We start from the raw sequence: 27,754 nt of genomic DNA, 5'->3' as shown, positions 1-27,754 counted from the left end.
AAAACCAAAAAAGAAGGTTTCGGTTCATTCAGAGAAAAGAACCTAAAACAACACCCCAGAAGCCATCTGACCGGTTCTGCCTCTCAATGTTCTGCAGCTCTCGGTGGTCCTTCTTCAGATGTTTGGTGAGGGACGTGAAGTACTCCCTCAGGAGGTTCTGGAACGGCTGCTGCTTCTCCACGCTGATTATTTCGCTAGGAGGGAAGGTCAAGCCGAACTTCTCAGCTGCCAGCTTCACCTTTCTAGGGACCAGACCGGCAATGTCGTCGCCACAGTGCTTGCAGAAGCTGATCACCACCGAGACGTGCGTGTGTGTCTCCCGGTCCGTTCCAATGATGCTCTTCAGTTGCTCATAAATGAGCGACAGGCCTTCTTTGTCTGTGAAGAGGCCGACGATGGTGAGCTCCGCGATGAATCGCAGGTCTGTGCGCAGTTTGCTCACGTTGGGCGCCTTGTCCTCCTTCCTCGCCTCGAAATGCTTCTTCCACGCCTGAAGCAGTAACGGAGCGAACTCGGCGTAGCGCTGGTGGAACAGGGAGCACAGATGGACCGCGCAGCCAACGTCAGAGATCTTCAGCTTGGCCTCCACAACGGAGCTGACGGCCTCACCGATGTACTTGCTGAGGTTGAGGGACGCAAAGTCATTGGAGAGCGTGTCTCGCTGCTGTTCGGTAAGCGTGCGCAGCTTCTTCACAAAGGCCGTGTTCTTTTTCAGGCTGGAGTCCAGCCGGCAGAAGAAGGCCTCCTCGGGCCGACTCTCGTGGGCGTTCTGGTTCTTACAGCGCAGCTCCTTCCTCGACTGATGGCGCTCCCAAGCTTCTTGGTGCAGCTGATGACCTTCGTCCTTTTCTCTGTGAGGATGAAGAGAACACGCGAGACAGAAAGTAAAAATAAGAGTAAAATCATCATTTATAAACAGACAAAAGCAAAAACAACAACAACAGCATGTTATTTTTGTGTCATAATGACTCTGAAGAAGAAAATCAGTCATGGGTGAAATGAATTTCACCAGTGTGTGATGACTAATGGGACCCTGACTGTGAGTGCACACCTCCAGGACATTGAGGAGTGCAGGTTGAGTAACAGCTGATCCGTGTCACCCTGGACAGTCTTTTGGACTCGCGCCCATCTGGAGGGAGGTTCAGATCCATTCGGACCAGAAGCTCTCGCCACAAGAACAGTTTCTTCCCCTCTGCAGTTGGACTCATGAACGACAATCCTAGGGCTGCCCACTCCAGTCGCTTGTTTCAGTCACATGACCCGGTGTTGTGTTTTTACCTGAACTGTTCCGTTCTGATTAGTACCTACACAGTAGCCATCTATCTAATTATTACCACTTTATATTATCATCTCATAATGATTATAATCTTACTTCCTATATTTGCTTACTCCTTATTTTTAACTTTCATTTTTACACCAAGTACCGCAGCAATCTGCTAATGTTGTAATTTCTCGCACATATGGCAATAAAACCTTCTGATTCCGATTAAAGTATGAAGCTTCATACCAGAGTTGTTCACTTACTTGAGGAGAGCCGCCTCCTCCTCACGCTGTCGTTTAGCCTCCTCCTCTTGAAGTTTTCTCTCCTGCTCCTCATGCTGCCTCTTCTCCTCCTCCTCCTTCATCTTCTGCTCCTGCTCTGCTTTCTGTTTCTCCTCCTCCTTCTTCTTTTTCTCCTTTTCTTCTTTCTTCTTCTTTTCCTCCTCTAGGCGCTTTTTCTTCTCCTCCTTGTTGCAGTCTTTTTTACCACTTGCTTTAGCCTCGTCTTTGACTTTGTCACGGGCCAACGGCGGCCTCCTCTCTGCCTCCCTGTCCTCCTTTTCTGTGCTGCTGAAGGAGCCGACGTCTTTCTCATCCATGTTTACTGATCGCTTGCTTTCAGCAGGCATGCTGAGGACAAATTAGAAAAAGAGTAATTTCAGGTAGTTTAAAAATACTTTGTTGATCACATATGTGAGTAAATATTAACGTCCTGTAACTGACTCCATTAAATAAAATAGGAAAACACAAAAATAACCTTCCTAGAAGAGCCTTTGTTCAATATTAAATCAATGTTTGCAGCCTAGATGATAAACATTAGTAAAAGTTTTTAAAATAAGTTTTGCCCATTTTTGCAACTGCCAAGATTTTAAGGCATTAAAATAAGACAAATAAACATAAAGTTATTAAAAAAAAAGGAAAAAGAAATAAAAACCTGCCTGTAACCTTATAAGCCCAATACTTTTATCTGCTAAGTGTTTCTTGGTCCAAAAGGGTATGTAGCATGTAAGGATGCATCTGCAGCATATTTTTACAAATTGTGTGCAAGTTCTTATGGTTGATTACTTTCTAAAACGAGAAAGTGTCAGTGGAAATTAATAAACACAAGTGACAGGTGTCACAATTAGTTCAAGTTTGGTATAACAGAGAAAAAAAAGCCAAAATGTTGCCCCTTTTCTGAAACCAGACAATAACAGGATCCATCAGCTGTTGTCTTCACTGCACTATAAAAAATTAATTTTCATTGAATCTGATTTGTTAACAGTGTAGAAAGTTTGGAAAAACTCCAGAAATATTTCAATCACTTGAAATATAAAAAAAGATTAAAATACAATTCAGTGTTTCTGTTTGTTTAAAGAGCAAGTCACCCCGAAATAAACTTTATTTTCTGATAAACTATATAAATGCGTGACTAATCGTGCTGCAGACACGTGTAGTCAATAGTTTTGCACTTTAGTGCATTTTAGTTCAAATTTTAATCTTCTGCCTAAAACGGTCAGTGTTGTGCCGTTGTCAGGTAAAATTTCTGCACTGCATTTGAATTTAAATCTGCCATCGCTATTGGCTAAGAGGTACCTTAGAACATTAGCTGGTACCATATGATGTCACAATGTTGTTGTGAGCCTGTGTGTGTGTGTGTGTGTGTTTGTTAGCGGCTCTGCCCTCTCGGTCTGCTAGGCAACAGCATTTTTCAAACAGGATGTGGGAGCGGAGTTAATACTCTGGTAGGGAATGACTTGCCCTTTAATTTAGACTTGATGCAAAATAATTATGTGAAATGTGAAACACTGAAACCAAACTTCTCAAGAAAGTGACTCCTAATCTGGGAAAATAACGATTTGTTAGATTAATAAACGCCCGTGTTGCCTGCCATTTCATGTTTTGTCCCTAGTATCAGATAATTGTGTGGTTACTCGTGTGTTGCAGAAATACACATATTAGATATACAAGCATCACGAGCAACCGCTGAATTACGTCATAGGTTTATAGAAAATATTTCATAACGCAGTAAAGCAAGTTTTCACGACGTTTGTGGCTCCTAAAACTACAGAAACCACAATCTATAAATCTTTTAAATTACATATCTATCACTGAAAGTCTGTCACCTTTATTTTTTGCAATGCACAAATAAAAATCTAACAGCTGATGGATTTGGGGACTGATAATTTAATATTTTTGGACATGGCAAACGTCTAAGCGTAACTTCCTCCATTCGCATCGTGACCATAGGTTAGCGTCGTCCTTAGCTTTACGTGTTTGTCATAAAAATATTAACTCTCTCAAGAGTTAACGAGGTGACTCACAACTGCGCTTCGACTAAAAGGCATTTTAACCAACTTTAACGTTAACATTTTTCACAATTACCATACACATACATAAACAACAAAACATGAACTAGCATTAGCGATAGCTAATGAATTGATGAAAACGATGTTAACAAACGTTTAGCTACCGATACTACGTGCACTTAGCGGTTCCGATATTATTTGTAAGATAATGAATAAAACAAAGAGAAAATAAATAACATTTACAATCATCTTGCGGCAGAATGGAAAAATCTTACCTACAAATGACACCAAAACAAACATCGGTAAACAATTTCCCTGTAAACTGAAACAGGACCCTTTCCGATTGGTCTCCCAAGATTTGCCTTACTGAAAATACAACAAAAAATCAAAAACCAACATTTAAGCCGGTTGAAATTACCGGTAATGCTGTACACAAGCATTAGTGTAGTGTGTGAATAGAGGAGAGATATTTTAGCACACTCCATTATTTTATTTAACCGGCAATCCAGGCAGCTGCTTATCATTTAACAGCGGAGCTGTTGGCGGGAGGAAGCAACGTTTAACTCACTCATTCACATATTTATGTTTATACCACATTAATTCTATATTTTTTACATCTTATCCACAAACATAATTTAATATTTTGTTTCTTTACACAATCGGTTGTTTTTTCCTTCCACAATTCTGCTGCTGCATTCGCAGCAACATCTTGGTGTAAAAATGTTGCTAAATGTAATTAAAATACAACACATAAAACTGAAGGTTTACTTACGCCGTTTATTCACCACCATTACACTTTTCAAAAAAAAAAAATTGCCAAACCCTTCTGACTGATCATCAGACTGACCGCCAGCTGGATCAAGGTGAAGGTTCAGGTCCTTCACAGAGATATAAAACACATCTGAAATGTTGTAAATGATGAAAAATTCTAACAATTAAGTTCAGAAACTTTTTTTTGTCAAAACAGATTGTTACAGCAGCAATAAGTGAAACTACACACATCCAGAAAATGAAATGTTTCAGACTTTAAACAATTTAAACGACTTTAAACAACAACCCAACAACAGCCAACATTCTTACTATGAAATCAGTTCATTCATGAAGCAGAGATAAACTCATCCAACAGCTTTGAGTAACATTATTAAAATAACTTGTTTTGGTGCTTTCTTCATAAATCTGAACTTTGGGAAGGCGGAGATAAATAATGCGCTAGATGTGTCGTCGAATAAATACAACATAACTTCAGTGTAAAGGACACAAAAACAAGCTTGAATGTGGACTGCGTAAACCCTTCATTCCAGGCACTTCTGATAAGATGCATGTTTAGGTCAGACAAGACAGGATGTCTAGGGGGAAAAGTAAAACCAAGAAAAACGAGGAAAGTGGAAAAATAAAGTCTAGTTGTGTTTTATTTAGTGCTGAAATGTTTCTAATTCAGGGAGGGTTGATGATGACAAAAGAAAACAAAACAAAAATTACTCTAATTTTCAGATTGCCTAGCTCACTACATTAGCATTTTCTTGTCAAAGTAATAAAGTGATTGTTCAGATCTGTGGATGTTGTGGGAGAAGCTGGTCAGATCTGCAGTTAGCCCGTTGAATAAACTCACCTTATATTTGCAAAGAGCTCCTGCAGTTAACACTTCCTACGCAGCCCAGAGAACTTTCTGCTGAAATATGATCATCGTACCAGCTGGAATAACTTTGTAATGCAGAGCTGAGAGCAATGTAGAGGTTAATAAAACACCAACAGTCGTTTTAGGGCGACGGTGGCACAGGGAGTTAAGTGTTCGCCCCGTAATCAGAAGGTTGCAGGTTCGAGCCCCACTCAGTCAGTCGCTGTCGTTGTGTCCTTGGGCAAGACACTTAACCCACGTTGCCTGCTGGTGGTGATCAGAAGGACCGGTGGCGCCAGTGCTCGGCAGCTTCGCCTGTCAGTGCGCCCAACGGCAGCTGTGGCTACATTGTAGCTCATCACCATCAGTGTGTGAATGAGTGAATGACTGAGTGTGTTGTAAAGCACCTTGGGGGGTTCCAGGACTCTAGAATGTGCTATATCAAATCCAGGCCATTTACCATTTAGAATGACCAGCTCAGTGTCCCAGTGGTAGAGTGTCCGCCCCTAGTCTGGGAGATCGGGGTTCGATTCCTGGTCGGGTCATTCCAAAGACGTAGAAAAAATGGGACTCACTACCTTCCTGCTTGACACACAGCATTAAGGCGTTGGATTTGGGGGGTCAAACCACCATCATCAAGTTCTGATTTTGTTTGCTAATCGAAACCGAACACCATAACACTTTATAAAGCTAAGCTTCATTCTTTTATTCTGAAGGCCAAGTCTGTCTCCAGCAGTTAACGGCTTTTGAAAGCCTGTCGAACACATAAAGGTGTTGCCGTCTGCTTGTTTGCAATAGAAATGAACAACTCAGTGACTCTCCTGTCCTGCTATATGTAGAAAAAAGGTGATGGAAACTGAGCTGATGAGTTTGTTGGGCTGGATTCAGGATTCATAAACACTGCATTTCATTTTACCATCCGATGAAGTCCAGCTGTGTGCGAAACGAGCCTCAGTTCCCTTTCAGACGTTAAGATCAGAGTTTCTGAAGAGTAAAACCATAATTAAACTCTGAACACAGAACTCTGCACAGCGGATTCAGGCTGGTCAGCCTACGGTCTCTGAGCGAGGCGGCTCTTCCCCTCCTCCTGTTCCACCAGCTTGAAGTGAGTGTAGGACAGGATTCCTGCCAGGGTGCAAAGGATCCCCAACGCCTGAGTCACACACAGGGGGGACTCGAGGTTTAGGTGGAAATAACAACAATATAGCTTCAAACCACAGAGAGGGAGAAACAAATCACCTGGTTGAGTGAAAGCGGCTCGTGGAAGAGCAGGTATCCTCCAGTCAGAGTGATGCAAAACTTAAAATGACCAAACATGTTGTAGCTGATTGTTTGAGTCAAGATGACAAGAAAAAATATCTGAAATTCCATCCACAGTTCAATGACTTTAAAATATTATTTGTAAAGTACAGATAAAAAGTCTCCACCTTGATTTAACTAAGCAAACAGGTAGGAGCCTCCTATTGGATAATTACTGCACGGGCGATTATCTTTCTGCTGCAACAGGTTATTAAATATTAAAACTACCAGCTTAAAAATATTAGGTAAAAATCAAGAATTAAAAAACATTGTTTCATGACAAGAAATTTCTTATCATTGCCACAAAACAAATGAATAAAAAACACCTTAAGGGGACGCACTAAAACTCACAAAGATCTTCCGTTAATCCTCAAAGAGCAAGTCACCCCCAAATCAGCTTATTCTTCTGATAAACTATATAAATGAGTGTCTAATCGTGTTGCAGACACGTGTAGTCAACAGTTTTGCACTTTAGTGCATTTTAGTTAAAATTTTAATTTTCTGCCTAAAACTATCAGTGTTGTGCCGTTGTCAGGTAAAAACTCTGCACTGCATTTGAATTTAAATCTGCCATTGCTATTGGCTAAGAGGTACCCTAGAACGTTAGCTGGTACCATATGATGTCACAATGTCGTTGTGAGCCTGTGTGTGTGTGTGTATTTGTTAGCGGCTCCGCCCTCTCAGTCTGCTAGGCAACAGCATTTGTTGCATTTTTCCAACAGGAAGTAATACTCTGGACGGGGGTGACTTGCTCTTTAAGTTCTGAGTGTCTTTAATCAGCATAAGTGATGTTAAAAGGTTAGGGTTAAACCAAACATCCTTCCGAAGGAAACCCCACTAGACAACTCAAATCAAAAGCTCTTAAACCTTCAGAAGAGAAATTGTCAAAATTAATTTGGCAATTATGCTCCTTTCAAAATAAAACTCCATCTTTTAACCCTTTAGAGTCCAGAGTGTTTTTGTTTCTGTGTAAATGAAGGATACGTGACAGCCGAGGTGTTCCCAATGATCCAGTAAATCGACAGGTTGACCAGGAACGCCACCACACCTGAGAACAGGACGGTCATCTGGACAGAAAGACAAACAGCTATATCCACCAGACTTTAGGATGAAATCCTGAATAAAGGCAGCTGTTCAACATGTCACTCTGCTTTATTCTCACAGCCAGAATAAAACCGGTAAGTAAAAGCAGGCAGCTGCCGGCGTGTTTGTGTTACTGAAGTGTTTTATGAATCTGACCAGAGCAGGAAGAGACCATGGTCCAAATATCCCCCCGTCTCCACTCAGAGGCTCAAACATGGGAATGATGCCGAGGAGGAACGCTGACGACAGAGGAGCCTGGAAAAAACAGCAAAATCACTCAAAACAAACAATGTTAGAGAAGTAACATGAAACCAAGCACCAATAAAGACAAAAGTATATCAAATAAAGGTAAAAGTCACTTTGTGCTCAATAAGAAGTTGGGGCTAAAATGTGTTCTACGGCTATCCTGCTGGTTAAAGGGTTAAAAAGTCCTAAATAACCCAAAAGCTGAAGTCGGGGGCTTCTGAGTCAAATCAAATGACATTAAAGGAAACATGTTCTGTAAACATTTAGCATCCTTTTGTGGGTCTCTACTCCCACTACAAACACTCCAAACATGAAGGTTTTGGAGTCAGGAATTACGTGCCCAAAACTCCAACTCCACTCAGAGGCTGCAGCCAGGATTCAAACCTGCAATCTTTGGCTGCGAGGCAAAAGTGCTCCCCACTGCACCCCCACCCACCCACCCACCACTGGGACCAGCAAGAGATACGACTGTGGGTTGATTCACCCGCTTCTCCTCCAGCTTCACTGGCTGCCAGTCAACTTCAGGGTTCATTTCTAGATCCTGGTTCTGGTCTATAGGGCCTTACATGGACAAGCACCATCTTACATTGGTGATCTTCTTAGTCCCTACACCTCCAGCAGGTCCCTGGGGTCCAGTGATCAAAGCCTATTGGTTGTGCAGCACCAGAATAAAGGTCAAAGGTGACAGATCATCTGCTGCTGTGGCCCCCAGACTCTGGACCTCTCTCCCCCTGAGCTTGAGATCAGTGGACTCAGTGGTCTCCTTTAAACTCACCTGTTCAGGCTCTGGTGGGACCTTCATCACCCTCTCCTTGTTCTGCTCTCCCCACCTATTCCACCTTCCCCAGGATCCACTGATTTCCCTCTTTCCTATTCACTCTCTGTCTTTCTTTACATTTTTAATAACAATTGTCTGAATTTTTGCTCATTTTAAATATATTTTTAATCATTTTCTAAATTCTTTTTTACATTTTACATTTTTTGTTTTTGTGAAGCGCCTCGGGATTTTTATCTTGAGAGGCGCTATAGAAATGATATTTTCTTCTTCTTCTTAAATGTTACAGCGACCTGCCACAGCATTACATGATCCTGATCCACAAGAGTATGAAATTATTAGGAAAAGTGTGTCTTCATTAAGGTCCAAATCAAAGACTCAAGCCCAATATGTCCCAAGTCCAGATCCAGACAAAAACGAGAACAAAATGAAATAAAATTGAACAAATCTGGTTTTAAGCCAAGAAAAGAAGCTTTTTAATAACTTAATAAACGTGAAACAATAAAAACATTAAGGAGTCTCTGTGAGGAGCTACAGAGCAGGAGGCAATCTCTGGTTGGTACCAATAAATCAGTTTATCACCTGTTCGTGACTCACCTGGTAGTACAGGAGCTGCATGGAGTTCACCTGGAGCTCATGTTGTTTAGCCCCCACCCACTGGGAGGGCGGGAGACAGGGACAGAAAATCTTGTTAGATTCGTGAAAACCAGCTAGTTCTGGTTTTTTTAGCCTGCGTGTTTATTTACCACTTGATAAAGTGATGTCACCAGAACTCCCAGACTAGCAAACACCAACCCCAACAGATTGAACCGAACATCGTAGTAGGAGTTCAGCATCACCCCTAAAGTTATGGGCACCTAAAACGAAATGGAAAAAAAAAAAAAAAGAAAATTTTATCCAGGACGACGAACCTAGTCTCCAATCATCTGCTTTGATCAGAGGCAATGTTTCCTCACCAGTGTCAGTTTAATCTTGGTGGAGAAGGTCTTCTTGTAGTACGTGGTCTGGATGAGGATGATGACGGGCGTGGTCATGGCTTTGGCCAGCTGGTACGTTCCTATCGAGTTGTTCTGCAGGGAGAGGTTGGTGAACGCCACAAACCCACAGAAGCTGAGCGCCAGCCACACAATCCGGCGCACTGGAAGGTTCTTTGGAGAAAAAATGTCCATTTTTTGGCAGATATAGAGTCCCAGCCAGGTGACTACAAAATGGACGAGGGTTAAAGTCATGTTGGGGAAGCCGTAGTGGACATAGATCCATTTGTTGATGAAGACGATGCAAATGGAGGACAGGAGGTTGACCAGCAGGCCAGCGATGATGCGTCTGTTGGCGGAAAAGCCGAACATCTGCCCGGTCATGGTGGAAGGAGGGTCTGAGCTTAACTTTGTCCAGAAGAGTTTAGTTAAACTTAAATAAGGTGTTCACGCTGCAGAGAGAGAGAGAAAGCCTTTCATTCTAAATGAACAAATAAAGAAACTGAACACAAGTTCCTCATTCTGGATTATTTTATATCAAAACACATGATGTATTCTTTATGCAATATTATTTATGTAAACATTATGTATTTGGTTCACCCAATGTTGTTGAGGGCCAATACCAACTTAAACTCCTCAGTCTGCTGATGCCAAACAAAAACATTTACTGAATTTCCGATCAGCCTGAAAATGTCTGCAAGTAAAAAGATCTGTTGCTGCTAGCACTGCAAGTGTTGTACACCAGAGTAAAAACGCACCAATAAATCCTCACGACAGCTTTATTCGAGCAGCACTTTTAACGACCAAGACAACACACCAAGGAGCTGGACATAGTTAAAGCACAAGTTACCCCCAAATACACTTGTTTTTCTGATAAACTATATAAATGCGTGTCTAATGGTGCTGCAGACACGTGTAGTCAATAGTTTTGCACTTTAGTGCATTTTAGTTAAAATTTAAATTTTCTGCCTAAAACTGTCAGTGTTGTGCCGTCGTCAGGTAAAAACTCTGCACTGCATTTGAATTTAAATCTGCCATCGCTATTGGCTAAGAGGTAACCTAGAACGTTAGCTGGTACCATGTGATGTCACAATGTCATTGTGAGCCTGTGTGTGTATTTGTTAGCGGCTCCGCCCTCTCGGTCTGCTAGGCAACAGCATTTGTTGCATTTTTTAAACAGGAAGTGGGAGTTGAGTAAGAATCTGGTAGGGGGTGACTTGCTCTTTAAGACATCAAGCACAAACAAATAGAAACCTCATGAAACTGCCGGTGATCAGAATCACACACCAATAACAGATGAGAGAGAGCGAGAGAGAGCGCGAGAGAGAGAGAGAGAGAGAGAGAGAGAGAGAAGCAACAGAGTGTGTATTTGTGGGGTGGCTTGAGCAGTGGTGGTGGGGTCAACAAACCAGATTTTACACTTAGACCTCGTTTACATAAAGTTCTATCTCATTTCAGTAAAATTAAGCATTAAATCACGAATGGACCAAAACTGTCTTAAGAAAAAATGAGGAGGACGTGCTGCCACCCCCACCAACAAACACACGCACCAGCTCAGTGGCCCGGTGGTAGAATGTCCGCCCTGGGACTGAGACATATGGTTCAAAACCCGATGAGGTCACAATGGGACCCAATGCCTCCCTGCTTTACACTCAGCTTTATGGCTTTAAGGGGTTGGATTGGGGGAGGGGGGAGGGGTTAAACCACCAAAGTTCCCGAGCACAGCCACCACTGCAGCTCATCGCCCCCCACAGGGCTGGGTCAGATGACGTGGACAATTTTCACCACAGCAGTGTGTGCAACAACTACGGGACTTTAATCTTTTAACACACACACACACACACACACACACACACACACACACACACACACACACACACACACACACAATAATGTGTGTACCTCCATATGAATCTTACCTAACCTTCCGAATTTTTACGGAAACAAAAGAGAAAGCTAAAATAATTGTTCTGTTCTGGTAAATAAATTAGAATTGGCCTAAAGTGGCATCAGCATACCAGAAATGTACATGAATCAGAAATCAGAATCGGCCCCAAAAAACAGGAATCAGTGCATCTCTGGTACGTAAACCTTAATGAGACTATGGCAATAAACAGTAGCCTATCTTCGTAAACGTAAATGTCAGAACTACTAATATTTAGCAGAACTTTGACAACTTTGTAGCTGTTATTTCTAATAAAAACTGGTAAAACTTGACTAAATTATTACGTCTTAAAATCCTAATCTGCAGTTAGAGTCGGTTTAACCATAGTTAGCTTGTTATTTCATGTGATTCAGCATAAATGTAGCTGATTCGATCCGTTTTCCGTGAGTCTGTGTGATTCTGCCACGCAGCAGTGGGGAAACTTTACCTGGGAGGGGGTCTCCATCTTCCCTCTCTTTCCCTCTTCCTCCCGGGAGCTAGCGGGCCTGAAAGCCTGTCCTGCCGGTGCCGGGGGTTCCAGAACCGGTACCGGGGCTGTAACAAGTGGGGTTTTAACGCTGTTCTCCAGAGCACCGCGGTGAGCCCTTCTGTGTTCCTGCTTCCTACGTAACTAACGCCGTTAAGCGGACCGGAAGGACGCAAAGAGCAGAGATTAAATATCACCAAGATGACTCACTCCACTATGAAAAATAAAATTAGCCCAGAAACCAGACAGGAAAAGAAGCCTTTATTTTTGTTTCATTCAAATGCTGCTGTTGTTCTAACTAGTAGATATATGTTTATGCAGGTTTAAGCAGCTTCCCAGTTTTTTTTTACATGGAATAACTGCAATGACTTTCAATAGGGAGTGCCACAGGGTTCAGTTTTGGGACCCCCCTTGTTCATTATGTATTTAATGCCATAGGACATAATGCGTTGGATGCTAATATGTACTTTCACGCTGATGACACAATCATTTTCTGTTTTGGAACACCTCCAGGGCCGGTTCTAGGTAATTTAGTGCACATGGCGAGACTGCCCATGTGCCCCCCCCCCCTGCCTGCATGCCTCTCACCCAAAACCCACCCACCCACCACACATTGGAAAGAGCAACTCCACAGTTATTCCTTAGTTACTAATTTTTTATTTTAAACATTCACACAGCAACTCTTCAAAGTCAACAGCCTGAAGAATAATATAAGCTTGAAAGAAAGAAAAAGAAAGAAAGAAAGTAACCTGAGAATATTACAATAATATAATATAATATAATTTGCTGTCAGCAAATACCTCAAAACTTTAAATAATGTTTTTTTAAACCTGTCCAATCACATGTTTCTTCCAGTGTTACACATTTATTTATAACCAGGTAAGTTCATTGTTAGAACAGCATCTTTAACGTTATAACGTGTTATTTTCCTGTTCTATAAGTAAACCATCAGCTACTTTTATGAGTATGTACAGTCTATGATTCCAACACACAATCGAGAGTGCAGTCTAGAGTCTGACCTCTGGGGGCAGCAGAGACTGTAAATGGGAATTGACTGCTGAGGAAACTAAAACAGAAGAAGACTTTTTTACAGCATGGTTTGCAGCTAAACCTCCTGAAGCGGGAATTGATTCCTCTGTACCATGGAATGGTAAAAGACGATATTTAAATTATGTAAAAATGTAGAAAGCTTTTCCACCGCTGTCTGTTTTTTTTGATTAGCCATTCGTTTAGTCATTTGTAGGTAACTTTAGCGGGAGCTAAATTAGTTTGCGCTGCTAGGTCTTCCGTTCATTATGAATGTTGATGCTAACCGGCTAATTTTTGTTGACATGGTTAGTCGTTGACGTTTCGAGTGACAGGTTATTGTCATTTAAGTGAATTAAGCTGTGCAAAATTGAAAAATATAAACAATATTTCAGTGTTTGCCGAAGTGGAAGAAACCATGTAACCGTTGATGTAATTAAGGATACGATTAATTAGGTGGCTACAATTATTTATTGTACGCATTTCATCAAACAAACCTTTAATAAGATATTATTAAAAATGCCTTTCGTATGCTTTAGTGGTAAAGTTGTTGAATAATACTTTAGTGCGGCTTGGTTTATTTTACCCGAAGGGTGTCCCCGTGGAGACTCTTAAAGTAAAGAAAACATCAAATCTTCAGACAAAACACCGAATAAACGAATACAATTCTGGAACAGAAAACCTAGGAATGATCTTTAAGTGTTTCTGATGTTTATTCTGACAAGGCCTCTTCATCACCATATACTTTCCTTCTTGTCAGGTTTTGCAGGAGTCTGTTAATCATCCTTAAGGAGGATTAGGAAACGCTGGATTAAAACAGACGAATCCATTTTTTGTTCATGTGTTTTAAATGTTTGCGTTAAAAAGGTGTTGTGTGGGAACGTGGTGATGCTAATGTGTTTTAATGTGTTGGCTTGTCTTGAAGGGGTGAGAGTGAGCTGCAGTCTCCGGTGGTTCGAGATGACTATGTGACCGATGCTGCCCGCAGGAGGAGCAGGGTGGCCTGTATCCTCCTTTTTATTGTATTTATTTAACCTTTATTTACCCAGATGAGTCGATTGAGAACTCATTCTCATTTACGACGACCATCTGGCCAAGAGGTAGCGGCAACGGACAGTTAGCTTTACACCAAAGAAAAACATAAGATAAAAACATACAGGATCAAAATAAGATAAAACAGTCAGACATGAAGACAAGGGGCTGTTCTCATGTATAATGTGTACAAGCAATCAAAACTGACTCCTAAAAATGTGTTTGTTGTCGTGAAATCTGTCAAAGATTTGTAATAAATATGGTTACATGATGCAGCGTTCCTTCGCTTTTATGATAAACAGGAATCACCTGTAATTGCTGTTTAGAGGCTATTTATTGATAGAATCAAGTTGATGCTTAAAGAGCAAGTCACCCCGAATCACATTTTTTTGCTGATAAACTATATATAGGAGTGTCTAATCATGCTACAGACACGTGTAGTCAATAATTTGGCAGTTCAGTGCATCTTGGTTAAAATTCAAATATTCTGCCTAAAACTTTCAGTGTTGTGCGGTTGTCAGGGAAAAATTCTGCACTGTATTTGAATTTAAATCTGCCACCGCTATTGGCTAAGAGGTATGCTATGATGTCATCTGGTATATTATGATGTCATAATGCCATTGTGAGCCTGTGTGTGTGTGTATTTGTTAGCGGCTCTGCCCTCTCGGTCTGCCAAGCAACAGCATTTGTTGCATTTTTCAAACATGATGTGGGAGTGGAGTAAGTTTCTTGTAGGGGGTGACTTGTTCTTTAAATGATGTCTTTCTAATGTACAAATTAGTGTAAAATTCCTGATTAAGTCTTTTGTTGTTATTATGAAGCCAGATTTTCTTGTAATCTGGATCAGTAGTTCTTCACAGATTCCTGAAAGTTTTTCAGAGCTTTCGTTTGGTTGCTTTACACCTCGTATGTATTTCTAATTAGCTACAAGTGATGAAATTCTTGAGTTTGGACCAGCACATTAATGGTTCTTATTTAGATTATAATGTTGGGGCCATCAGTGTTGTTCTCTTGACTTTTGTCTCAGTCCCATCACCTAACACCGGTAGCCCAGTTGTTCCCATGGCAACGCCAGCTCGTACTCTGACCACCCCCGCTTCGCTTTTCAGACAGGCTGGTAAGACGGATTTCCTCCTGATGGTTGGTCTTCAAACTGCACCACATTGAAACTCTGTCTCTTTTGTCACAGTAACTCCCAGAGTTCCAGATGTTTCCTCCATTCTGGCGTCAGGAGCTCGGACCCCTCGATATCAGTACACTCCCAGAAGCACTTTGGGCAATCTGGTGAGAAACTTGAGCTTACATTTAGAGCATACTCTGTTCTCATTATAGTGAATTTGTGTGTGTGTGTGTGTGTGTGTGTGTGTGTGTGTGTGTGTGTGTGTGTGTGTGTAGAACTTGGACGACAGCGACTGGACCACCAGCTTTTACACCTCCCCGGCTTCTGGGTTAGGGAACACCAGCTGCTTCAGTGATGACGGTGCCAACCTCAGCTCAGCGCTGCTGAAGGAGGATGACCCAGGAGACGCAGGTGAGTAAAACAAACACCCCCAAGGCTTCGTCTTGTTACTCTGCTGCTCCTGATGCTGGACTCTCATCTCTTCAGCGGCCGCCAGTCTGTTTCCGGAGTTCCTTACTTCCTTTCTGAAACATTCTTCCTCTGCTGTGTTTGAGCTTGTGGAGGATTATCAGAACATCTGCAAGGACAAGGTAAGTCAGGAGGAGCTTAAACACACCCTCTGAGGGCCTTTATCAGGATTTATTAGTTCCATTAGTGGTGCATTTAGGCATTAAAACTTCTGTTTATACCTGCGTCCACTCACTGTGAGGGTCATCTTTTAAGCAGTGGGGTATATTTTGAAATATATGCCCCACTGCTTAAAAGATGACCCTCACAGTGAGAAAACTTAATTTTCTGTAAATTATTTAGATTTCTGCTGCCATGAATAGCAATTATTCGTCATATGTTTTCCACATTTCACAAAGTGTTAAAAACATGACAGGACAAGGAATGAGGTCCTGCTTCAAGTGGAGGAGTTTAAGTATCACAGTGAGGGAAAGATGGAGCGTGAGATCGATAGGCGGATTGGTGCTGCGTCTGCAGTGATGCGGGCGTTGTACCGGTCTGTCGTGGTGAAGAGAGAGCTGAGTCAGAAGGCGAAGCTCTTGATTTATTTTTTGATCTACGATCCTAACCTCACCTATGGTCACGAGCTTTGGGTAGTGACCGAAAGAACAAGATCGTTGACACAAGCGGCAGAAATGAGTTTTCTCTGCAGGGTGGCTGGGCTCTCCCTTAGAGATAGGGTGAGAAGTAGAGCCCTGCACTGAAGCCCTAGGCCCGGGGGTCGGCCCGGCCCGAGGGCTGGGCTTCGGGCCGACGACTGTGTAATTACCTCGGACACGGGCCGGGCGCCTTTATTTTTAATCAAATTCATAAAAAAACCGGAATCACTTGAACGCAGCAGCACCTGCCTGCGTCTCACGCACCGGCACCCGTTAGCTCAGTTAAGGTCTGTGTGGTTTATAAATGCGCCTATTCTCAAACAGCTGATTGAAACATGTGCCCCTGTTCTAATATGCCATTTTATGTCCACTTTGATGTCAGAAACCATTCGTTAATTCTCATGAAAACGGCAGCGTTCTATTTTTCTGTGAATAAATTCGCTCCGCAGTTAAAAAAATACAGCATTCACTGCTGTATTTTTTTCTAACTGGAGAGCGCATTTTCAGAGCGGCAGATTCAATTTACAAACGCTTATTGGGGGCGTTTATCTAATCTGCCGCTCTGAAATGCGCTCTGCAGTTAGAAAGTTAGAATGCTGCTTTTTTTCTAATTGCACAAGAGCGTGTTTTCAGAGCAGATTAGATTTACAAACGCATCCGATTAATATAGCGTTCGTAAATTTCATCTGCCGCTCCAAAAATACGCTCTGTTAGAAAAAAAGCTGCATTGATGCGTTTTTTTTTTTATTTTACTGCAGAACGCTTCTCACAGATAATTAGAATGCTGAGCATTCTTTCACGCTAAAACATTATGAAAGGTAAAAAAAAAAAAAAAAAAGTCTGGCTCGGGTCGGGCCAGAGAATCCTGAAAACCTTTTCGGACCGGGTCGGGCTGGGGCTCCACCTGCTCGGGCCGGGCCGGACACGGGCTCAGATTTTAGGCCCGTGCAGGGCTCTAGTGAGAAGCTTGGTCATCCGGGAGGGGCTCGGAGTAGACCCGCTGCTCCTCCACATCGAGAGGAGCCAGTTGAGGCGGCTCGGGCATCTGGTCAGGATGCCTCCGGGACGTCTCCCTGGTGAGGTTTTCTGGGCTCGTCCAACCGGGAGGAGACCTAAAGGTAGACCCAGGACACGGTGAGGGGACTATGTCTCTCACCTGGCCAGGGAACGCCTTGGGGTTTTTCACCCTTGACCCATTTTCATGTCTGATAAATCTGTTTAATGTTTCGGATCACCGTCAGAGTAAATGTACCTGTTTAAAGGGATTTTAAAGAACAAGCACCACAAAAGTGAAGTACTCTGTCAGGAACATGGGGAATAATCAGGTCACTGATGTATGAAGGAGCCTGACTATTAAGAGCTTTCGATGTGAAAAGGAGGATCTTAAAATCTCGTGCGAGGTTCTAGAAGTTTCAAAATGTGTCCTAAATAAACCTGCTACCATCTCACCTCCTCCAAAATGTGCTTCCGCCAGGTCCAAAGTTTTACGTGAAGTTTTCCTGTATAATTCGCAAAGTTTGTGAGGAAAGTAATTGCGCAGTTTTCAGACCCTGTTCTGTGCGTAGGTGAGCTTTCTGATGAGGCCCCTGAGCACCGGGAGCCCAGAGCTAACAGGATTGGTTTCCTTTAAGGTGGATGTGCTTCAGTCGGTGGTGCTGAGAGCGGGTCAGAACAGTAAAACGGCAGGAGTCTGCTGGCTGCTGCAGCAGGAGAGCTGCACCTGGAGACTCGTTGCTTCACTCTACAGGTATCACGTCTCACTGGTCGAGCGAAATCCACCCGTCTGTCTGTCTGGTGGTGCAAACGTCCACCCCTCTGTGTCTAATTCACCTGCTTGTCTCTGCAGAGATCGGGTCCAACTGGCGCTGGAGGACGACATGATGACTGACGTGGTTGTAAGTGACTTCAGGTTCTGCTGTAGTCTTTCTGCTTCTGTCTGTCAGCAGAATATCATTTCAGCTGAGCTGAAGTTTCTTGTGTGTAGCTGAGAGTCGTACTCATCACTGTCCAGCATCACTTCCAATGTTTAACTAGAAATCCATTTCTCAACATCTTACTATAAAACTCTAAATCAGGGGTGTCCAACTCATTTTAGCTCAGGGGCCACATTGAGGGAAATCTAGTCCCAAGTGGGCCGGACCGGTAAATTAAAAACAACTTCAGATTGTTTTCTTTGTTTTAATACAATCATTATAAAACAAGGCTGGAGCCCGAGGACAGTGTATCCAAAATAGTACAAGTACAACACCTGAAGTGTACTTGAAAATTTGAAAAATAAATAAAAAATAAAATCAATAAATAAAAAAAAATTCCTTAGTGATTCAAAGAGCTTACAGATCACATGGCTAGATCAGTTTAATGCAGCACTTAAAGTATATTTGACTCATTTTACTTTACATCTTTTAGCTTTCACCAGCACATCAACATCAGAAGTCACAGCCTGAGTGGCGGCCATCTTCAGGATGTGATTCAAGTTCTTGTGTGAGCCTTGAGCGCAGCTTTGTTTTATTTATACTCATTACAGAGAAAACTTGCTCACAAAGATAAGTTTATTTTCACTCTACATTGTAAAGTATGAAAATAAAGTTTACACAACCATCTCGCGGGCCGGATCCGACCCACGGGCCGCATAGGCCGCATATTTGACACCCCTGCTCTAAAGGAAGCAGGCGGCGTGCATCCCAGTAACGACTTTAATTTCTTCATATTTTGATTTCACTGAGGAAAATATTGGCTTATTTCTGCTAATCTAATAAATAATCTGAAGAAATCAAACAAGTGGAGGACAACAGTAGAATCAGGCCTAAATTATTGTGTTTAGGTGGGTGAACTTTTTCTAAAAATCACAACTTAACTCATTCACTGCCAGTGTTTTTCAGCCTTTTTAGCATTTTGTTAAGAGCCACAGAAGGTTGAGCGCTAGCATGATGTCGACGCCAAAACAACCAAAACAAAGCGGAGACTCACCTCTTACATCAGGAAGAATCCGCGTGTTTCGAGCGTTATCCGTTCTTTCATAATCCGTTGTTGAATTGTGATCGGCAGAAGCTTTTCTGGTTCGCGCCTCACTTTTTTTACAGCAGCGGCCCAAAACGATCTCCTAACACATGGATGTTCTGCTTCCTGATCACGTGAAGTGTGACGTACGCGGATGAAGATCGGCTTTAGAGCTGAGATGTTTGTTCTCACAGTGCGGGGGCTCGTCCGACGCCCACACAGTAAAAACATGCAAATGACGATTTTGGTCGTCAATAGCACTGAACGAGTTAAGGAAACCGAAATAAAAAGAGCAAAAATCTTGACTCAGACCAAAGTGATTAATCCTCTCTCCGCTTACGATTACGGGCTAAGTTTTCATCCAGTGGCTCTGTAACCGGATTACAGGATACAATAAGATAATTAAAAGAAAAAATAAACAAATGGGCCAATAATTAGGTTCGGGGAGAATTGGAGGTTGTTTAAGAATGACTGGAGTCACGGGTATAGCATGAAACGGTTTATATACTAAATTTTAATAATAGTGGGAGATATAACACATAAAGATAACACATAAAAACAGATGAAAACAATCGACAATAGTAAAATGGTCGGTATGAGATTTGATCATATGAGTCACAAGTCAGCCGGCGTCAAGTCAAATCCCCACGCTTGGGGTGAAAGTCAGAGTCCGGTGGTGCGATTTTTTCCTACCACACCGTTGAGATTGTTCACAGAAGAGAGCAGTCTGCTCTTCAGTTACTTGAGATGTCCTGGTTCGTTCAGTGGTTAAGGCTCGCCATCTCCCTCGTCAGGAAGAAATCCAGTTCTCGTTCCAAGTGAGTGATCATAGGAGTCGGGATCAAACCCAAGGAAAAAAAAAAACCCAGCCTGTAAACAACAGGACTGTTAGCAAGTTGGCATCGACCCTTCTCGTCACATCACAGCATAAAGTCTTACAGACTTAAACAAATGCTTCACTCTATTGGCATAGCCAATCATGTTTGGGTTCACAGTTCAACTAACATAACATCAATTTGATTGTCTATTAAAATAATTCTCAGTAGCTCTGGAAATATAATTACATATGACAACAATTGTTCAGCTCAATAGGCTCAGTTAGATTCTATTACTCTACACTATTCGACAAGAAATACATTCATGACAACAAGGATACATTTAGTTGTGTTTCTATACAGCATTGTGACACCTTGTATATCTGTAACACAATAAATAAATAAATAAATAAACAAACAAATAAATAAATAAATAAATAAAATTTTCTATAACAAAATTAAACAAAATATAAATTCTGGTCCTTTGGTCCACCTTTGTAAAATAATTCCTCCCTAATCAGTTAGCTTTTATTTATTTTTATTTATCTATTTTTTTTATTATTAAATGTTTGGTTAAGGGACGCATTGCTAATTCTATGGCGTTAGCTATAACGCCCCTGAGGACCTTGTACATCTAGGCCGTACCACCGTTAACTGGCGGTTTGAGCCGTTAACTCCTGGGAATCCCATATGCCGTACCGCCGTTAACTGGCGGTTTGAGCCGTTAACTCCTATATGCCCTACCACCGTTAACTGGTAGTTTGAGATGTTAACTCCTGGGATCTAACGTCTAGCAGCCCACTGCTGTCACCTCGGTTGCTGTAATTAGCTTTTTGAATTTAATAATTTACTGAATTTAATCTCATTCACTCACCAACGCGCTCCAACGGTTCCCTCCTACAGAGGATTGGTTCACTCTGTCGTCTCCACACAAATCTATAAGAATGGAATTAATTTGATAAGCTATTTAAGTTTCCTTTTTTTTTTTAAGTTGCATCGTTAGCTTTTTCTCTTCTTTTTTCTTTACTCACCGCGTTGGTTCCAAGTTCCTAGCTCTTATTAGAAGGAGTCAAGTCCGCCTCTCCCTCTATCTATGCGGCACCCAAATCAGGGTTCTTCACGGCCTCGACCGTTGTTTTTTTTTCTCTCTCTCTCTCTCTCTAACCGCTCAGTCTTTGCTTTCTGTATCTGCGTGCTGCACAGCCGTTTGTCTCTCCTCTCGCTCAGCTGCGTCGCACGGTTTTATTTCGCGGAGGCGGGACTTATTTCTCTCAGCCAATGAAATTTCAGATTCCCACCTGGACCAATAGTATACAGCTTTCCTCTTCTGTTTCTGTTAGTGATGTTCAAGATTCTTGTTTTAACCGATGTTTAATATTAAACTCGTTATTTTAGTTATTCACCCTTCCAATAATTCATTATGAAATTATCTATTAGTTAATTAGATATCTATTAATTAGTATTGTTAATTTCCTTAATTTATATTTTATATTTTATCTAAATTGAGGATGGATCATATTAGTAAGCCAATTAGTTAATACCTCATTAAGGTTCTAGCTTCTGGGTTACATCCTCCCCCATTAAATATCATGCACGTCCCTGTGCATTGTTTCTACGGGGTACACAACTTCTTGAGTAAGAGAGTCAATAAAAGCTTTATTAAGTCCTTGGAAAAGGGACCTAACTACGGTCACTAGTGGATTGCCCAATTGAGAGTAAGTTAGTCTTTGAGGAGGCTGACTACTTCGTTCAGATCTCCTGACATACATCTCTGGTTGCACAGTATCATGCTCATCCGTTTCGGTTTGATTCTCAACTGAGACAGGACGAAGTGAGCTCTCTGTTTCCGACAGAGCTGATGAGCTATTCTCTAAGACTTTGGTCTTTTCAGATGTATGTGTCTGATCGTGTATGATGGGTTCAAAACTTACATCACGTTGCTGCGACTTTAGGACACCATCCAATTGAGGTAGGTTTGTGTTAGTTTCATCCCCCGTTTCTACGTCAGGTAAGTATACTTCGTTTTTTTTCGTTTTTTCAGGTAAGTATGTTGCTGCTTCTTTCACTCTTTCAGGTAAGAATGTTTCGGTGTTGATGCCTTTGTCAAGTAAGGACAATTCAGCATTTTCATTACCAGCTAAGGTTGGTTCCTTGCGATCCCCTGTGTGTAAGGATAGTGTGTTTTGTTGTTGAATATTATTTACCGGTCCTGAATCTGCTATGAGTTCCCTATTTGGCAAGGTGACCGCTATTTGATAGGATGGTCGGTTTAGCACTTGTGGAAGATCAGAGTAATAAAACTCATCTACCTCTTCGTCAAGTGGCTCATCTGGGTCAGGTTCTAAGGCTGAACTCTGTCTTGTATGAGGTCTGCTAGGTTTCGTAACGCGTTCTGTTTCATTTTCTAATGAAGAGAGAAAACCACAAGGCAGTAAAAGATCTCTGTGGAGTGTTCTGTTGGGTCCTTCTCCGTTCTCTGGTTTTACAGTGTATACTGGCAAGTTTTCCATCTGTTTGAGAACTATATACACTGTTTGCTCCCATTTGTCTGCTAATTTATGCTTTTCTCTTAAGTGAAGATTTCGGACTAAAACACGATCTCCCACACCTAGTGTGGACTCACGAATGTTTCTGTCGAACCGTTCTTTGTTCTTCCTCGCTGTTTTTTGAGAGTTTTTTATGACAATGTCATAACTCTGTTCCAGATGACTCTTCAGTTCTTTAACATACTGAGAATGAGTTATAGAGGGCTTGTTCAAATGCGGTAACCCAAAGGCAATATCTATAGGCAACCGAGGCTGCCTACCGAACATTAGCTCGTAGGGAGAGTATCCCGTCACGTCATTTTTTGTACAATTGTACGAGTGAGTAAGTGGTTTTACAAAATCGCGCCAGTGATGTTTCTCAGTGGCTTGTAAAGTTCCCAACATGCTGAGTAATGTACGATTGTACCGTTCAACGGGGTTGCCACGAGGGTGATAAGGGCTCGTTCTGACTTTACGGATACCAAGTAAAGAACAAAGTTCCTTGATTGTACGTGATTCGAAATCCCGTCCCTGATCACTATGAAGACGCTCAGGAAACCCGTAGTGGACTAAAAAATGTTCCCACAGGTTCTTCGCGACGGTGGTGGCTTTCTGATCTTTGGTTGGGATGGACACTGCATACTTTGTAAAATGGTCTGTAATCACTAAGACATCTTTAGTGTTCTTACTGTCTGGTTCTATGGAGAGAAAATCCATGCAAACTAACTCCATAGGTCTGGTGGTGGTAATACTCACCATTGGAGCAGCTTTGTCAGGGAGGGCCTTCCGACGGATACATCTTTCGCAAGTTTTAACTTTGATTTCGATATCACTAGCCATTCTTGGCCAGTAAAAACGGGACCGAATGAGATCTGTCGTACGTTCAACCCCAAGATGCCCCATATCATCATGTAGGCTTTGCATGACTGTTGAACGTAATGAATCAGGCAAGACTAACTGCAATGATGTCTCTGGTCCTAATTGGCGTCTCCGGTACAGTAAATCATTTTGAAACTCAAACCGTTTCCACTCTCTCAAAAGGTTAAGAACCACCGGGGGTTCTGCAATAGTATCAGTTGGCGGTTTATTGTCAGTCATAAGCAGCTGAATGACTCGGCCAATGGTTGGATCTTTCCTCTGCAAGGAGACAAGGTCAGCATGGTTATACTTGGGCACAGCAAAGAAACTGTCACTATTGTCTTCCAACTGGAATAGGTCTGGAATGGCCGCTGCAGACATGGCAAGTGACTGAACTAAACCACAAGGAGAATCAGTCTCATCCAAGACCATGTGCTTTTGGCATGTTGCCTTCACTGCTTCGGCTTGAAGTTGAAGCTCGACTTCTTTGACAGAGGATAAAAGATGAGATCGGAACTCATCTAGTCGTTGGCATTCCTCAGTGAATTTTGAGTTGTCTTCAGGTTTATCATGCAGCCTCCTAGACAGGCCATCCGCGTCAACGTTCTGTGTACCTGCACGGTATCTGATGTCAAAATTATAGGTGGACAACGCAGCTAGCCAACGATAGCTCGTTGCATCGAGTTTTGCCGTTGTTAAGAGGTAAGTTAACGGATTATTATCAGTAATGACAGTGAATGTGTTCCCATACAAATAGTCATGAAACTTATCTGTTATGGCCCACTTTAAGGCTAGAAACTCCAACTTGTGCGCAGGGTACCTAGTTTCACTAGAGCTTAAACCGCGACTTGCATAAGCGATTACCTGTGTGACACCGTTTTGCACTTGGTATAGCGCTGCACCGAGTCCGGTCGTACTAGCATCTGTGTGTACTAGATATGGGAGTTTTGCGTCAGCGTAGCCAAGAACTGGCGAAGTGGTAAGTTTTTCAATAATAGTTTGAAAGGACTTCTCACAGTCTTGGCTCCAACGATTCCCAAAGGGTTCTTTGGGGTTCAAGTACTTTGATCTACATGGTGGTGTTTTAAAGTTTTTCCGTTTGGGTGGATAACCAGCCGTGAGAGATGTTAGTGGCTTGACAATATTTGAGTAATCTTTAACGAAGCGTCGGTAATAACCGGTAAATCCTAAGAAAGATTGGAGTTCCTTCAAAGTCTGAGGCTTCGGCCATGTTTTGAGTGCTTCCACCTTATCTGGATCGGTTTTTATGCCATCTCGAGATACTATATGTCCAAGATAACGCACAGATGTCTGGAAAAAACGACACTTATCTGGTGATAGCTTGAGTCCGTATTCTCTAAGCCGTTCAAGAACGTGAGAAAGTCTGGTTTCGTGTTCTTCCAAGGAGTTGGAAAAGACGATCAAGTCGTCTAGGAAAACTAACACTTCCTTCAGATTAATGTCCTTCATACACTTTTCCATAACCCGTTGGAAAGTGCTTGGAGCATTTGTTATTCCTTGTGGCATACGGTTAAATTCATAAAACCCAAACGGGCAAACAAAAGCAGTTTTAGGTTTATCCTTTTCACACATCTCTATCTGATAGTAACCTGACTTGAGGTCCATCACAGAAAACCACTGTGATCCAGCGAGAGCAGAAAAGGACTCCTCCAAGTTAGGCAGGGCATATGCGTCGCGAATGGTTTGCAGATTAAGCTTTCTATAGTCTATACATAGACGTACCTCACCATTCTTTTTCCGAACTACCACTATTGGTGAGGCAAATGGAGACTCCGACTCTCTTATTATACCGGTTTCCAAGAGGGCTTCCAAATGTTTTCTCACGGCTTCATAATCATGTGGATGGATCGGCCGAGATTTCTGTTTGAATGGGGTCTCGTCTTTTAAGTTGATGTGATGTCTTATCTGTTGTGTATGACCAAAATCAAGATCGTGGTGCGAAAACACATCGGAGTAAGTGTTAAGTTTGTTGGTGATCCTCCCTTTCCATTCTTCGGACAAGGGCGAAGTACCGAAGTCAAAACTGAGAGGAGGGTTTGAAGGTGAAGTCTGTTGCTGCGAACTACACGCCGCAAGTACTTTCTGATCACTTTTGTCAGGTTCTGGATATGGCATAACACGATCGGCTTTAACTAACTCAGCGATCACACAGTTAGTGGGTAATGTGATGTCATGGTTAGTTTCGTTTCTTAGTACAACAGGTACTTTGTATGGACCATGTGAAGGTAAGGAAATGAGGCAACAGTCTACAATTATACCCCCTGGTAGAGAACCATTGGTGGGTTGTTCAATGAGTGCATAAGGCTCATGCTTGTTTTGGCTGGGTTGCATAAACCCTTCTAGTAACAGTTTTTTATTTGCAGGGAGAACTTCTTGGGTTCTCCCTCGAAGCTTCACCACACCAACTCGTCCATCTTTGCTTTGTTTTTTTCTGACTGCTAAGGCTTTTAGCACGTGTTGGTACCCATAAGAGAGTGCCTTGGAATCAGGTAAGTTATTGGCAGACAATTGCTCATACAAAGGATCGAGTGTGTTTGTGCCAATGAGTAGTGGTGTATCAGAGTTTGAGCTTATATCCGGAACCACTAACGCGAGGGTAGGTAACTCAAGTCCAGACTGATCGAGCTCTTTTGGAAATGTGACACTTATCTCTATGTATCCTAAATAAGGAACTGCTTGACCGTTTGCGCCCTCGACTTCTAACAGATTACTGATGGGTTTAATTGAGAGGTCAGGTAAGTGTTCTTGGTAAAAAGAATTGGCAATGGTGGTTACCTGGGACCCTGAATCCAGTAAACAATTACATTCAACACTGTTAACTGAGACTGTAGCTGTGCATCGCCCACCCACTAATCTTTTGGGAAGTTTTGGCACTGAATGAGCATGAACTGGCTTGCAAAAAAGTCTCTCTGTCCTTTCCTTAGAGGGACTTGGTTCTACTTTAGCACCTATCTGTCCCACGATAGGAGCTTCTACCGGTTTAAAGGAGGAGACTGAGCAATTGGCTTTGACATCTCCCACTCGCGCTGCTTCTGTCTAAGAGCAAGTCTTTTAGTTGCAACTAGTGCTGGATTTGGCTCGTTGCTACAGCTAGAAGCTATGTGCCCATCTTCTCCGCACTTAAAACAGTATCCAGGCTTTGGTCTGGGCACCACTGCTGTTATCTGCTGAATCTGTTTGGGCTCATCTGGAATTTTAGTCCCCACACGGGGTTTTGACTCTTTTTGAGTTTTCTTTGCCTTTTTATCTGTGTTGTTAACCTTAAGCTGTGCAATTTGGCTCCTGAGCTCAGCGATTTGTTTGCGTAAGTCATCACAGTTATCATCTATTTCCAGTTCACAAGTGTTTTTACTCTGAGAGCATGTTGTTTGCACATTTGAATACACTCTAGTTCGTTGTGCCCCTAAGTGTTGTTTCATGCGTGCTGCTTTAGTAGCCTGTTTGTCTTCTTCAGTGCGCAGTTTGAGGAGAAGTGCTGTAAAATGAGGCGGGTTGTCTTTCTTTTGTTCGAGTTGCAGGTTTGAAATCAGCGAGCTGTCCCAACAGCCTCTGCAAAACTGCTTGAGCAGCTGCTGGTCGGCGTCACTGGAGGAAATTCCATTCCTCTGAATAACTAGGTTTAACAAGGTGTATAACCTCTGAAAGTAATCGGAAGGTTTTTCACCACTGTCCTGGTTTGTGTTTAAGAAGCGAGCAAAGAGCTCGTCGCCGTCTTCGACAGCTGCGTAAGCTGAATCGAGATGTTCAAGGTACGTTTCCGGGTCGGATTTTGGACTAAGAGCTTTAACGATGCTCGCTGCTGGGGCTGACAGACTCTCCACGATTCTTCGTACAATTTGGGACTTGGTGAGTGAAGGATCATTTATGCATAACACTACACTACTACGCCAAGTATCATAGTCAGTTTCAAAAGAAGGGTGTGGAACTCGCCCTGAGAACGGTTTTAGTCTGTATTGTGAAGTAGGCGGAGGGATAACCTCACTGCTTTTAACAATGTGTTCCACAATAACTCGCTGAACCTCAGGTGTGTTTAAAAGATTTGGTGGAATGCAAGGGTTTTGTTTTCCAGTCTCTGTAGGTGGACAATTGTCCTTTGAGTTGTTCATATAGTTAACTTCTGGTGTTAAAGGCAGGGAATATGTAACTTGGTCACTATGGAGCATTGGCTCTGGTTCAGTGACTGGTTCAGATGCATGGGTATCCCTTCCTAAAGATTCCCCAATTTTTGCCAGTTCCTCCATTAGAAGGTCTTTAAATGATTGATTGCTACGCGCAGCTATGTCCCTGAGCTCTGACAGATAGG

General features: G+C 42.3%; 3 protein-coding genes across 6 annotated transcripts in view; 1 reads left to right on the top strand and 2 right to left on the bottom strand.

Annotated features, from left to right (window-relative positions):
* The window catches only part of upf2 (UPF2 regulator of nonsense mediated mRNA decay), a 34,535-nt gene extending 30,617 nt beyond the window's left edge, over nucleotides 1-3,918 (bottom strand). For all 4 annotated transcript variants that reach the window (XM_070546191.1, XM_070546228.1, XM_070546144.1 and 1 more), the window contains exons 1-3: nucleotides 3,824-3,918; nucleotides 1,525-1,890; nucleotides 72-851 (exon numbers count right to left, since the gene is read on the bottom strand). In XM_070546191.1, the coding sequence (XP_070402292.1) occupies nucleotides 72-851; nucleotides 1,525-1,889 (1,145 nt within the window). In that variant the 5' untranslated portion in view covers nucleotide 1,890; nucleotides 3,824-3,918. The remainder of the gene's footprint in view (nucleotides 1-71; nucleotides 852-1,524; nucleotides 1,891-3,823) is intronic.
* Nucleotides 3,919-5,938: 2,020 nt separating this feature from the next.
* slc35e3 (solute carrier family 35 member E3) lies at nucleotides 5,939-12,053 on the bottom strand. The gene is made up of 9 exons (XM_070546323.1): nucleotides 11,913-12,053; nucleotides 9,523-9,992; nucleotides 9,313-9,423; nucleotides 9,164-9,223; nucleotides 7,702-7,800; nucleotides 7,447-7,529; nucleotides 6,403-6,487; nucleotides 6,219-6,316; nucleotides 5,939-6,147 (listed from the first exon to the last, which is right to left on the bottom strand). The coding sequence occupies exons 2-9, from the start codon at nucleotides 9,922-9,924 to the stop codon at nucleotides 6,126-6,128; spliced, it is 960 nt and encodes a 319-aa protein (XP_070402424.1). The 5' UTR covers nucleotides 9,925-9,992; nucleotides 11,913-12,053; the 3' UTR covers nucleotides 5,939-6,125.
* A 943-nt stretch (nucleotides 12,054-12,996) lies between these two features.
* The window catches only part of nup107 (nucleoporin 107), a 32,312-nt gene continuing 17,554 nt past the window's right edge, over nucleotides 12,997-27,754 (top strand). The window contains exons 1-8 of the mRNA XM_070545842.1: nucleotides 12,997-13,101; nucleotides 13,903-13,982; nucleotides 15,037-15,126; nucleotides 15,199-15,293; nucleotides 15,405-15,540; nucleotides 15,616-15,719; nucleotides 17,867-17,982; nucleotides 18,082-18,130. Coding sequence (XP_070401943.1) covers nucleotides 13,094-13,101; nucleotides 13,903-13,982; nucleotides 15,037-15,126; nucleotides 15,199-15,293; nucleotides 15,405-15,540; nucleotides 15,616-15,719; nucleotides 17,867-17,982; nucleotides 18,082-18,130 — 678 coding nt within the window. The 5' untranslated portion in view covers nucleotides 12,997-13,093. The remainder of the gene's footprint in view (nucleotides 13,102-13,902; nucleotides 13,983-15,036; nucleotides 15,127-15,198; nucleotides 15,294-15,404; nucleotides 15,541-15,615; nucleotides 15,720-17,866; nucleotides 17,983-18,081; nucleotides 18,131-27,754) is intronic.

The sequence above is a fragment of the Nothobranchius furzeri genome, chromosome 1, assembly GCF_043380555.1.
Source record: "Nothobranchius furzeri strain GRZ-AD chromosome 1, NfurGRZ-RIMD1, whole genome shotgun sequence".
Taxonomy (NCBI): Eukaryota; Metazoa; Chordata; class Actinopteri; order Cyprinodontiformes; family Nothobranchiidae; genus Nothobranchius; species Nothobranchius furzeri.
This window is presented reverse-complemented; position numbering and strand designations above follow the sequence as displayed.